This window comes from Centroberyx gerrardi, chromosome 22 (genome assembly GCF_048128805.1).
Source record: "Centroberyx gerrardi isolate f3 chromosome 22, fCenGer3.hap1.cur.20231027, whole genome shotgun sequence".
Taxonomy (NCBI): domain Eukaryota; kingdom Metazoa; phylum Chordata; class Actinopteri; order Beryciformes; family Berycidae; genus Centroberyx; species Centroberyx gerrardi.
The window spans coordinates 15,095,234-15,109,431 of NC_136018.1; the positions used below are offsets into that span (position 1 = coordinate 15,095,234).

Here is a 14,198-nt window from a genome sequence, read left to right on the forward strand (position 1 = left end):
AGGCCTATTAGGCCTCAAGTGGCGATGTTTTATTAAACAGCCTTCGTCTGTGTGGCTCTGTGTGAATTAGTTAGCCAGGGGGTCAGAACCTGGTGATGAGTAAACCCTAACATGGCAAATTACACACCTGATGTGTCTACAAAAACGTGAAACGAGAAACCGAGGAAAGTGACTGATTTTCCAGGTGATATTTTTGTGGTGACAACAGTACATTATCAATTGCTGACGTGGCCCCAGGGTCATAACACATTTTCTTCTTCCTACAGGTTTGTGGGAGACACAGTATGTCATCATACAGTGAAATCCTGCGTAGCCCAATGGGTAAAGCATGGCACTGACACTGCCTGTATTAGGGGTTCGATTTCCCCTGGGGCCACCTACGCTGAAACCACGGACAATAATAAAAAAAAAAAAAAGCGTCTACCAAATTGCCTATCATCGCTGTCGAGATAAAACCTTGTATCTCCAAAATGTCAGCTTTTCAGCAGCTAAGAAAAGCAGCCTAGTTTTTCGCTTGACCACCATGCATTTTTGAGGATGGCAGAATTTTCTCAACCAATAGAAGACTATGTAATCCTTCAGCTGAGACGTGAAAATCACCAAAATTGTTTTGTTATGAGGTTTTTACGTGACAACAGCGATATGTTATGTTGAATTAAAACTGTCTGAATTGGAGGTTTCTGCAGGATGCTGACAATTTACACCATGGTGGTCGCAGCAATAAAAGTCATCCCGGTGGAGGCATCCTCTTTCCCCACAGGAATCATCATTATAATTTTGATGGAGCTCTGTCCTCAAGCAAGTTTCACAGGAGGGCCCAGCTTTTAGTTTAAATTAAAACGGCATTGGCAAATAACAACAGAGTGGACATGGGGGTTTGGGTGTCCGCATCGACCAGTTATTCATGCCTTGCAGTAATAGAACAAGGTGAGAGATCTTCTGTTAAAGGATGGGAGTTTGCAGGCAGTTTGCTTTGTTGGCTTGTTACCACCATCAGCTCGCACCAGTGGAAAGGCACTGGGCATTTCTCCATACACACATACAGTCGTTGCCTCTTGTTTGTGTTGCTTCCAAACACTAGCTCTATCTCCACTCTTCCCATTCTATAAATAGCTCATGGAGACACACTGCTTGCTTGAGCGGTGCAATCCATCACTGCAAAAAGAAGCGGAGCATGGAAGTATCAAATACTGCTTTAGGACGCTAATATTAGCATGTCTAATGCTGACTATTTGCAGCAACAGACTGTTGCTTACCTCTGGTGGCTGATAGTAGCCAAAATGTACCTTTGCTTTCATTTTTCAAAAAGGCAAAGTACACCAGCTAGTGGTTGAAAAATTTGCTTACATCTACCGTAAGAGTTTTGCATCTATAATTTAAGTTATACACTGAATAATTTTGCACTCACTCATGCATTTTGAAGTCAAGAGTTTTTCTCAGTTACTTCTCAACTCTACAACCATTTCTGAGCAGACAGCAGCAACAGCAGGGTTATGCCACGGTCCAGTGCCTCAAGGTGAGCCTACGAGTAAGGATAGCATCTCCTATTGACACACCAAAGCCTCTCCATCGATCATGCTTTGATTGACAGGCCCGGAAGCCTTGACTTCATCCTATCTACCTCACGCTGAGACCCAGGAAGCCAATAAAGCTCGGCTAAATTTAAACTTCAGAACCTACAGGGAGATAGGGTGAGTTGTTGGGGGAAGGTTTTTCCGGTCGCACAAAAACCTGATGCCCCGTCTCATTTCCCTGGTCCTAAACAGATTCTTTAATCACAGAGAATGGGGAGCTGCTTTGATATAGCTGACAACTCAGAGGCGGTAATGAGGAGGCTGATTTGTTATGACTGGAGCACCACCACTTTTTTAAGACAAGCAACTGTGGGTCGTGTTTACTGATGTCATTTGGGTATTTGCCACTGCCCCTGATGAACCTGTGGTGGACACCAACTGCCACTTACTTGCTTTCAAATCATTTAGCCACCAATTAGTCATGAAGGTCAACCTCTGAGTAGAATGTAATTTGGCACAATGATAGATCCGATTCCTTCTTGCTAGGCATCAGCGCAGGGGAGCCAACAAGCTTATTATATTATTTGTTAACCCTTTTTCAACCAGGCAAGTTGACTAAGAACACATTGGTATTCATGGCAATGGCGTGGGGGATGGGGGGTTTATACACAGTCACAGCTGGGAGCTGCCCGGTACAAAGTCCACAGCAGTTAGAGGTTCAGGTCTGTGTTCAAGGGCACTTTGGCTGTAGTTGGCGGAGGGGTGGGTAGGGGTGGGCGGTGGGGGTAGTTTCCCAGTGAATGTAAGGATTTAAATCAGTGACGTCCTATCACTGGTTGTGTTTTCATGGCCTAAGCCTACATGTAGGCCTATATTGTTAACCAACCATAGGATCACGTACAAATTTAAGGTAACGCTGAAAAGATGTGTCGCCTATATCTGTAGTGATCGAGCCCCAAGTTTGTCAGTGCATGAGTCCATGTTGGAGTCATCAATATTCAAGTTTGAATCGAGTCACGAGTCACCAAAATTGGGACTGCTTGAGTCAAGTACTACTGTGAAATGGTAATCATCAATTTTGGCATTTTCATTGTGCTTAGCAGCTGAATATTTTACACAGTGTCTTCATTTTTGAGCCTGTATTTGAGGTTTGTCTTATGCCAGCATAACAGAAATACACTGAACACCCTGGAAAAAGTTCTCTGCTAAATGGACACATATTTAATTCTAATTACAGTATGGTGTGAATAGCCATTCCATAAAACAGCATTTTAACACATTTCACATATTCTCTCTATTTGTGAAAGAAGAGGCAAACACATTTAATTTCAATTGAACCACATTTCTAATTGAATTATTTACTAATTGCGCTGCATTTGTAAAATGGGTGAATTATCAGCAGGGTGTTCCACGAGGCATTTGAAGATAGACTTCAAAATATGATTGTACTGGCATGAAAGCAATTGAAATTTCAGAGTTCAACGGTAAGTAAGTCAGTAAACAGACAGCTGGGTAGAGTCATGCATGGCACTGATTCACTTAGCCAGCAGCAGGGGGAGAGTCAGATAGAGAAGGGCAGAGAGAAAGAGAGAGAGAAAAGATAGAGAAAAAGAGAGAGAAAGAGAAAGATATGAAAGTTCACAGAGTGTGTGTGTGTGTGTGTATGTGCGCAAGACGATTATTTGCAAAAGTCAGAGCCCCGAAATATGATGCACTTTGACTAGCGGTGCATTTAATTCATTTGTTAATCTGCTTACAGGCCACAAACGCAAACACACACACACACACACACACACCACATACAAACACTCTGTCTCTAGCTGTGCTTTTAATCTCTAAGTCTCTCCACCATTGCTGTGAGATTCTTCAGGGTGCCAGCCTGTCCCTATGGGCGAAGTCTGGTGACTGTCATCAGTGACATGTACAGCTTAGCGTCAACAGCAAATACTCTCTTCGAATTTTGATGTGTGCGCATTCTTGCTTCTTTTCTGAAAATAAAAACACAGCTCTTTTTTCCACAGAGGAGCAGGAGTCTGTACACAGAGGATGGTGTCTATGCATGACAGGTAGAGGGAAACACAACTTCATCCATTGTTGGGTTACATTTTTCCTTCCTACCATCCTTCCTTCCTTCCTTCATTGTTTTGTTCTTCCTTCCTTCCCTCCCTCCGTCCTTCTTGGTTTCCCTCCCTCTGTTCTTCCTTCCTCCCCTCGTTTAGTCCTTCCTCCCTCCCTCCCTTCCATCCTTTTTTCCTTCTTATCATTGATCCTCCCTTTATTCTTTTGTTCAACCCTCCTTCCCCTCCTTCCTTCCCTCCCTCCTTTAACACTCCCTTCCTTCCAACTGTCTTTTGCTATCAGTAGTATCAATAGCCTGTCTGAGGGAGAAAAGGCACAGCTTCCTTCCTTCCTCCTCCTTCTCTCCTCCTCCTGTTCTCCATTTGCTCATTTTTCTTCCCTTCATTGGCTCCCCCATTTCTCTCATTGTTCCTCCCCATCATTTCTGCCCTCTTTGCTCCCTCCATCCATCCTACTGTGTGGCCTTATTAACAGCAACAGGCTCTGGAGGAAATAAGACAAAGCTGACTTCCTTCCTTCCTTCCTTCCCTCCTCCCCACTTGCTACCTTTCTTTCTCCCTCATTCCCTCCCTCCTTCCTTCCTCCATTCTCTAGCGTGCCGTTATCAGTATTCGAAAAGGTCTGGGGAGAGCCGAAACTCCTCGCCGGCTTGCTGGCTGTCATTGTTTTGATCCACCGAGTCCCCGTCTCCTCAGAGAGCAAGTGACCTATTGGGATGCGTCTGGGGATGGATTGTTTGGGCGTGCGTGTGTGTGTGGAGATGAGCTTCGTCCCGCTGAGGAACAATGGGGTCAGGGGTCAAATTGAACATGAGGGGCCCCACCGACTTTATCTCAGTATTCAGTGTGTGTGCATGTGCGCGCGTGTTATGTGTGTGCCTGTGTGTTTGTGTGACTGTCTGCAGCTGTGTGTGTGTGTCTATGTCTGGATCTATGTCTGTGTGTGTGTGTGTGTGTGTGTCTGTGTGCGAATGTGTGTGATTGTACTTTATCTTAGGAAATGTCCAATCCCCTTGTATGAGCGTGTGCATGTGTCTCTTATCTCAGGACTAACCGGCACAAAAGAGGCTTTTGTCTGTGCAAAGAGAGAGAAACAATGGTGATACAACTACAGATACACACAGTCCAGCTCAATGCAATGAAAGACAGTGACTCACATAGAAAGCCAACATGCATATGGATGGAGGTGAGAGGAGAGGAGAGGAGAGGAGAGGAGAGGAGAGGAGAGGAGAGGAGAGGAGAGGAGATGGAGAAGGGAGGACGGAAGAATAGAGATGGAGGAGAAATGTACAGTTTGGGAAAGAGATGAGAAAGGAGTAGAGGGGAGGAGAGGAGAGGAGTGGACTCTCTCTCTCTCTCTCTCTCTCTCTGGGGAGCCATCTTACATGCTCCTTTAACCTGCCAGGAAGAACTGCTCATCGGAGCAGCTGATAGGCTGCTGATTTTCTGCTCACCAGCCTATCACAGGTCACGGCTCACCTGGTGCTTCCTGTAAATGGTAGCTGTCACTGTATGTCAAACCTGTCTGAGGCTCCTGTATGTGTGTGTGTTAACAGGCATTACAGTAATAATACATTTAATTTGAGGGCGCCTTTCAGGACACCCAAGGTCGCCTTACAATGCATAAAAAAAGAGAAACACACTCGAAACAGATAAAAACAGCGAAACATGGCAACAACAGCAGCATAGACAAAACAAATGACATAGAGTGGGCAGACACGTGTAGGAGGAGGAATAAAAACAGTAAAACTGTAAGGATAAAAGGGGAAACGCACAGTACGGTGAGGGTTACAATGAGTAGGCCAGTTTGAACAGGTGAGTTTTGAGGTGGGATTTGAATGCTGTTATGGTATCAGACTGTCGAATGTGTGGGGGCAGGGAGTTCCAGAGCCTGGGTGCAGTGCAGCTGAAAGCCCTAGCACCCATGGTGCTGAGGCGGGAGGTGGGGATGGTCAGGAGACCAGCTGAGGATGAGCGCAGGGAGCGGGAGGGGATGTAGTCCTGGAGGAGGTCAGAGAGATAAGTGGGGGCTAGGGTGTGGAGGGCTTTGAAGGTGAGCAGGAGGTTTTTGTAGTCAATTCGGTATTGAACAGGGAGCCAGTGTAGTTGGATGAGAATGGGGGTGATGTGGTCGGATGATTTGGTGCGAGTAATGATCCGGGCAGCCGAGTTCTGAATGATTTGAAGCCGGTTGAGCAGTTTGGTGGGAAGGCCAGAGAGAACAGCATTACAGTAGTCAATCCGGGATGTGACAAATGCGTGGACCAAGACGTGGACCAAGAGGGATGGGCGGAGTCTGGAAATGTTGCGGAGGTGGAAGAAAGCAGTCCGGGTGATGTTTTTTATGTGAGGTGCAAAGGAAAGGGTGTTGTCCAGAATGACACCGAGGCTCTTAACTTGGCTGGAGAGGGGTACAGGGAAGCCATCAATGATGATCTTTAGAGCTTCGGTGTTTTGGGCTTTGGATAGGGTGGTTTTGGAGCCGATGAGCAGGGCCTCAGTCTTGCTGCCATTAAGCTTCAGAAAGTTCCTGCTCAACCAGCTCCTGATGTCCTGGAGGCAGGTGGTGAGGGGGGTGGGAGGAAGGGCAGTGGTGGGTTTAGTGGAGATGTAGACCTGAGTATCATCGGCGTAGCAATGAAAGTGGACACCATGGTGACGGAGGATTGTGCCCAGGGGAAGGAGGTAGATGATGAATAGGAGTGGACCGAGTACTGACCCCTGGGGGACACCCAGTGGAACAGCAGAACACCTTGACCTGTGGTTCCTCAGTTGGACATACTGTTGTCTGTCGGTGAGATAGGACGAGAACCAGGAGAGTGCAACACCAGTAATCCCAATGTCAGCCAGGCGCTCCAGGAGTAGTGGGTGGGAGATGGTGTCAAAGGCAGCACTGAGGTCAAGGAGGATAAGGATGGTAAGCAGTCCAGAGTCAGCTGCACGGAGGAGGTCATTGGTGATTTTAACCAGGGCTGTTTCAGTACTGTGTTTGGGGCGAAAACCAGATTGGAAGGGTTCATGGAGGTTGTTTGAGTCAAGGTGGGACTGAAGTTGAGCGGCGACCACCTTCTCAAGAGTTTTGGAGATGAAGGGAAGGTTGGAGATGGGCCTGTAATGGTTCAGGTCAGCTGGGTCAGCACCAGGTTTTTTGAGGGTGGGTGTAATTGCAGCCATTTTGAGAGTGGGGGGTACAGTTCCAGAGGTGAGGGAGGAGTTAATTATTTTTGTGATCATGGGGGAAATGGATGGCAGACAGGCTTTGACGAGGGTAGTGGGGAGGGGATCAAGCTGACAGGTAGTGGATTTGGCTTTAAGGATGAGCTCAGAGATGGTGTGTTCCGTTGCTAGGGTGAAGTTGGAGAGGGAGCTGATGAGTGGTTGGCCCGTGGTAACCATCCAGGGTGGGTCCCCTGGGGAAGTGCAAGACGAGGCCAGCTGTAGGTGGATGGTGTTGATTTTGGTGTCGAAGAATTGCAGAAAGGCAGTGCAGTGATCAGAGGAGATATTTGGAGGGAGGATTCTAGGAGGCTGAAGTAGGTGGCTGACTGTCGAGAAGAGGGCTCTAGTGTTGCCTTTACCAGTACTGATGAGGTTGGAATAGTAAGAGGATTTGGCAGTGGAGAGGGCGTTCTTGTAGTGGCGTAGGTGTTCAGCGTAGATTTGGATGTGCACTGAGAGTCCGGTCTTTTTGCACAGCCGCTCGAGTCGACGACCAGTGGTTTTAAGCTGGCGAAGGTCAGCAGTGTACCAGGGAGCGGTGTGGGCAAAGGAGACTGTGCGGGTTTTCAGGGGGGCCAGGGCGTCAAGGGAAGAGGAGAGACAGTCATTGTAGTGACTCACCAAGTTAGCAGGGGAGGAGGATGGGGGAGGGCTGGGGTAGGAGTTAATGAGGGTGATGAGATCTGTGGGGTTGATGTGTTTAATGTTTCCGAAGGTGATGGTCCGTTGCTCTTTTACTTTGGACGAGGGGGCATAAACCTCAAAGAGCACAACTTTGTGGTCGGAGATGGGGAACTCGGCATCAGCGAGGTTACAGGGAGTGATACCAGTGCAGCAGATTAAGTCAAGTATGTGACCTTTGTTATGTGTTGGGAAATGAACATGTTGTGTGATACCCAGACAGTCAAGGAGTGAAGTGAAATTGTTTGCAAAAACACTGGAAGGGTCATCAATGTGGATGTTAAAGTCACCCAGGAGGATAACAGTAGGGGACATAGCACATACAGATGTTAATAACGATGAAAATTGAGTGAGAAAGACAGCAGAGGCATTACAGTACATACGTGTTCCTTTGCTGGATTTTACTGGTATCACTGATTTCAAACTTTATAAAGTGAATCATCAATGGACCAACAACTAAAAACTAAACTAAACAGAAACTAAAAATGTTAATCCCCTCAAACAACGGACACACATGCCAAAATTCACCATATTCAGTACCCACAGATCAAATCATATCTACCCATTGACACAGACACGCACATACATACACACACACACACACACACACACACACACACACACTCTTGCATCATTATTACCTGTCCTAAGGCCGTAGAACCAGTGTCATACTGGAAAATAACTGTAGCTGCACACTGAGATTACATACATGCTGGAGGTGGTGTGTGTGTGTGTGTGTGTGTGTGGGTGCGTGTGTGTGCGTGTGTGTGTGTGTGTGTAACAGAGAGGGACAGAGTGCATGCGTGCATATTCACTGCAGCACTGGAGGGCCTCTAGAAGATGTACATGTTATTAAATTCTTAGTGGGAGGCATATTGCAAGGCATTTTCAGGAAGCAGGGAGATCAAATTATATCAGTTCATGTAGTGTGTGTGTGTGTGTGTATGTGTGTGTATGTGTGTGTGTGTGTGTGTGTGGATGGGTGGGTGTGCATCTTTCATCCATATATCTTCTCCTTGCACGAATGTGTGTGTGTATGTTTGTGTGTGTGTGTCTATGTGTGCACAATAAGCGTGCATTTGTGTGAGTGTGTGTGTGCATTTGTGTGTTTGTGTGTGTGTGCAGATTGTGTGTGTGTTTATGTGTGCGTGTGTGTGGTGTGTGGTGTGTGTCTGTGTGTGTGTGTGTGTGTCTAACTTGTACTGTTCAGTGTTCACCCCCTCAAGGTCAGAACAAGATTGACCAGTGATTCTACAGGACCGCACTCACTGGTAGGGAGTCAAATAAAGAAGGTAGCATGTAAGCGCGCGCACACACACACACACACACACACACACGTCAATGCATGCACGACAGACAGGCTTGCATTGCATTACAACCTAACCATTTGGAAAATAAGCAGGAGAGGACACATACCCATACGCTCCTAAAGAGAAATAGTGTCTAAAAACGACTTTAGCTGCCTCTCTCCATCCCCTGCATTCTTTAGAGAAGTCGTGCCTCAGAGTCCTATTAGTCTGTTGAGGAGAATTGTGATTGAATATTAAATATCCTTCAGATGGAATGCTAAATTGTCTGGCGTCTGAAAGAGTGCGAGATGAAGAGCCTGGGTTTCAATTTCAGTGAATGCTAGCTTTCAAAGTGCTAGGCCTTTTCTGAAGAGCATTCTTTCGGCGAAAATAAATATATAACTTCTCCAAGAAGTAAAACCGCTTGGGAAAACAATTATTGCCACTGTCAAGGCCAAATGAGACTTGAATACACTGTGTGTGTTTGTGCGTCTATGTAAATGTGAGCGTGTATGTGCATGAAGGTGTGCATGCCTCTGTGTGTGTGTGTGTGTGTCAGATCTGGGTACCACAGTACCAAATGGGCGGGGTTTACCATATCCAGACAATTCAGAAAAGTGCCAGAAAAGTGATTGGTCACACAAAACTACTACTAATTCCACTACATTAACTGTAAAATACTATCCCCAAACTTTCAGGCACTTTTTGTATCATCTCATTTTACAAACTTTACCCAAACCATGAAATGTATTACATACTATATGACCCAGATTTGGTGTGTGTGGGTATGTGTGTGTAAGTTTATATGTGTACATATGGGAGAGCGTGAGAGTGTGACTCTGATATCCTCTACATATCGAATCATATCCACTCACTCACACAAACATGCACACACACACACACACACCCTTGCATCATTATTACCTCTCCCGAGGCCGCAGAACCAGAGTCATGCTGGAAAATAACTGTAGCTACACCATGAGATTACATACATGCTGGAGGGAGTGTGTGTGTGTTTGTGCATGCACAGGAGTGTGTGTCGGTATGTCACAGATACAGTACTATTACCCCCCTCCATCCACTTACCTGTGACCAGCTCTCTGATCTCCACGTCCGCAGTCTTCCTCAGCAGGCGGACCAAGGCAGGGATCCCCCCGCAGTTCTTCAGGGCCACTTTGTTCTCGTCGTTGGCCTTGCCGTACACCAGGTTCCTCAGGGCTCCGCAGGCGCTGCGGTGAACCTCGCTCATCCTGTGGTCCAGCAGGTCCACCAGCAGCTGGATACCGCCCTGACGGCGGATCTGGGGAGGAGGGAGAGTCAATTAAAGTGTCTCAGTGATAACAGCACTGCATAAATGAATTATAACTCCTTGCTATCAGGTGAAAAGAAGCGGGTGGGGACTCAGTGTGCATCAGAGGAGGCTAGTAGCAACATTGTCTATGCGAGAGGAAGCAACGGGGTTTATGGGAAATGTGGTCTTTGACACTAGCTCTAATAATACCACTGATATGAGCCAGAGGCTACCAATCGTCTCGACCGTGGTCACATTTTGATTACAGTAATCACACCAAGATATCACAATTAAATAAAAGATAAAGATGTTTTGATGTTTAAAAATGGTACATATACTCTAACACCTTAATATTGAAAGATTCACACCTATTACTGTCATTATGGTAACTCGAAATTGATATATTCACGTCTGTTAGCGTCATTACAGTAGCCTACGTGCAAGTGCAGCTCAAGAGATGCGAAGGATGATTTTGAGTTGGAGATTTGATGAACATTGGCTGGTCACTTTATATCAGAACCACCATAGTTCATCATGGTTTAAAATGTAACTAGCATGCTTAACCTATCAAAAGCTGCAGCGGTGGTGTGTGTAGGACCCTTCAGCCCCTTTAGAGTTATACAGAGTTGCGATTGTGTGGGTAAGGTCTTGGAGACAATATTCATTCTCTTTCATTTAAGTATAGTGGGAATTTTGTAAAGCGGTAAAACAATACTGCAAGAAAACTCTGATATTGCAAAGCGTTTCTCATACAGTATAAACACATGAGACATTGAGGCACTTGGGATTAGAGGGATATGGATACAGCTAATTTACATGTGATTCAACCAGTCTCTTTTTATGCCTGATAGAATTAGAGTTATGTAACAGCTAACATCATGCGAATACCATGAGGAGGAACTCTCGATAGAATTGCTTTTCATTTGGTCTTTGAAGATACACACAGCGCGGACACAGATGCTCATACACACTGACACCTATGGGATAACGCAGGCCCATATGCATTCACATTCATTGATACACACAGACTTTTCTCTATTATCTTTCCTCTGCTGGGTTGGAAACAAACACCAGCCAACCAAAATGTTGGTAGGAAACAACTACTTTGTTCAGTTTTACAGGCAGCCACTTTGGTTACTAAAAATCTTTCTGGCTGTTAAAATTTTGAAAGTGGAACTCGATGTGGCGGGAGGACAAATGTGATAGTTTCTTGCCTTGTTTGTACTCCATGTATCTTATCTTCTCTCTCTGTATGTGTGTATGTGTGTGCATAGCCTATCTGCCAGCCCTGCCAATCCGATGAACAGCTCGCTGTGTACTAATTAAACGTACTATGACACAGCTAATGACTGTGCTTTCACAAAATGACACTTAATTACATTGATGAGGGAAAGAAAACAGCCCTAAACTCAAAGAGCTGTGACAGAAGTTCGCCTATAATCTAACAATACAATAAGTTACTATATTCTGCTGCCTCTGTTTCACCACAGCCCGTTCTGCTTGTCTGTCTGCCTTCCTGTCTCTCAGTCATTTTATCTGACTCTCTTTACCTCTGTCTGTCTGTTTCTCCCTCCCTTTCTCACTGCCTCTGTTTCTGTCTGTTCTCTCTCTGTGCCTGCATCCATCTGTTCTGTTTGTCTGACTGTCTCTTGCATGAGCATGCATATGCACACACACATTATTACTGGCCTCACCCCTTACTAATGATACCTTTGGCTTCTGCTCACGGTGCAATTCTTACCATTAGTTGCTATAAACCAAAATAGGAAGTGCAGGAGTGAGACATGGCTCTTGCTCAAAATAAGGAAGTTTGGTCCAATTGCTTTATTACCACAGGATTGAAAACATGACTATACTATATTATGTTCCACTTGCACCATGGCCCATGACCGGTGTATGATTTCCCTACCCACAGCACTTACTGTATGATGGGAATGGACAAACATAATAGATTTGGGATATTGTTGGCCTCACTTTGAGCATATCACTGTGCCACCCACTCTGCTGTTATATATCAATCTTAACATTACATTACAGTGCAAACTTCCTCTCATGGCAAACTGTAGGCTGCTCCACTACGTTTCAGATGTAATTTATGCTAGCAAGGATGACATCTTTGTACATGAATCACTGCTCTACTCGCTGCCTAGTCTGCCTTCTGTGTCTGCCACCAATTCAAAAGCATGTGCACTAGAATTAGAATGTAAAGCATTTCTACTAGAGGACTGAGTTTTGCCTCACTTTTACACATGGGGCAGTGAAAGTTGCCTTATAATTAGAGAATCGAGCCTTATGAATGGAAAATCATTGGTTTGAATTGCCGGCCTGAGTGGGAAAATCTAGTTGGCAGAAATGAAGTGACACCCTTCCCTCTAACTACTTTTATGGTGCTCTTGAGGAAGGCACTTAACCTCCCAACTGCTCCCAATACGTATGTACTGTATGTAACCAAATCTCTCACTATATTGTAATTGTTTTCCTTTTAAATGGTTTTCATCAAGAGACTGTATATGTATTGCCTGGTTTTACTTGGTTAAATAAAGTCTGGCTAAAATACACACCCACACACACAGAGAGAGAAACAAACAAGCCAATCAGTGCAGATTTATGATCATATCCTGACTGTGTGAAAAGACAGTGCAGCAGTCAGGACTGTTATCCCAGTAGGGATCACAATGAGGGCACTCTGGTGTTACACATTATGCCTTCCCCCTATGGTGTTACACATAATGCCTTCCCCCCGCGGTGCTACACATACTGCCTTCTCCCTATGGTGGTGCATTTAAAACCCTCCCCCATTGCCTCTCCACTGCGGGGACTTTCATCGGCCTTAGGGGGCCAATGAGCTTTAACCAGCCTGTGTTTTGTCCGATCGACAGGGGTGTAGCACTAATCACCAGAAACAGGCTGCTATGATCACCAGGAGACTACTAGGAACATGGCTAGAGCAACTGGTGCGTGTGTGGTGTGTGTGTGCGTATGTGTGTTTGTGTGTGTGTGTGTGTGTGAGAGCCTGTCTTTCACGCTTCCACGTTTCCTTGACCTCAGGAGTATTGCAGGATGCAGGATTACTCAGCCAGATAACTCAATTTTTTTTCCACAGTCGACTGGGCAATCCTGCATCTTGAAACCTTCACTTTTCTGTACTCTACCTCCCATACCGAGGACATTAAGCACTAGCAAATAATTCTTAGTGTCTGTTTTATTCTGGAGTACCAGATGGGTGGGCTTTACCACATCAGGGAAATTCAGACAGGATCAGATAAGTTTCCTGTGATTGCCTAAGCTCATTGTTTTGTCCCGTGTGGCAACCGCACACATCTGGCTCATGAGTAAGCCAAAACAAACCAGAAACAGTACTTGCAAGTGCAATTTGATATGAGTCTGCTCTCTTCACAGAGAAAACAGACTAATGAGAAAATTGCCAGGTGGAGAGAGCGAATGAGAGCCTGACGTGGAAGGAAGGAAAGAAGGAGAAAGAAGAGTGTGAGGAAGTGATGGAGGGCAAGGAGAGGATGGAGGTGTTTGATGACACTGCGGGAGTTTATCGAGCAAAATGACTTTGCTTATCTATTCAATTAAAATGGATTAAGGGATGCAGTGAATGGCAAACTAACCTCGCTCCATTGGCCACACAATTTCCTCACCCTGACTTTCCGTCCCTCTTATGCCCTCCAATGCTCTCCTCTCCGCTCCAAACCTCCCCTCCTTTCCTCTCCACCGCCCTCTGCTCCCCTCCCGATCTCTGCTCCTCTTTTCCTCTCCCTTTCTCTCTTTATGCTTTTGTCACAGTTAATCTGTTATTCCATAAAAGCCACAGCACCATTACTTTGTATTGCCTCTGAGCTACCTACAAGGCTTGCCAACGCCTCTGCGCCGATTCCTCTATTCCATGTAAAGAAGATTAGAAGCGCAGATTGATTCGTCTTTGTCTCCCGCTGTTCCGCGGCGGCCACGGCTATTGGTAACCCGTAGCGACAGCATTGCCGTGGTAACGGTTAGCAGTGGTGACAGCTGGGATTGTGGGAATCAGAGGTGCTGCCGGCATAAAGCTGGCAGCAGGATGCGCGGGTGACACATACCTGGGATGCTGGCATGTGAAGCGTGATGAGTGTGTTCGAGCCAC

At 45.8% G+C, this 14,198-nt stretch overlaps 1 protein-coding gene across 1 annotated transcript in view; it reads right to left on the reverse strand.

Moving 5' to 3' along the window:
* Positions 1–14,198, reverse strand: part of ctnnd2a (catenin (cadherin-associated protein), delta 2a) — a 248,375-nt gene that overhangs the window by 71,137 nt on the left and 163,040 nt on the right. Inside the window, exon 15 of the mRNA XM_078291542.1 lies at positions 9,868–10,081. Coding sequence (XP_078147668.1) covers positions 9,868–10,081 — 214 coding nt within the window. The remainder of the gene's footprint in view (positions 1–9,867; positions 10,082–14,198) is intronic.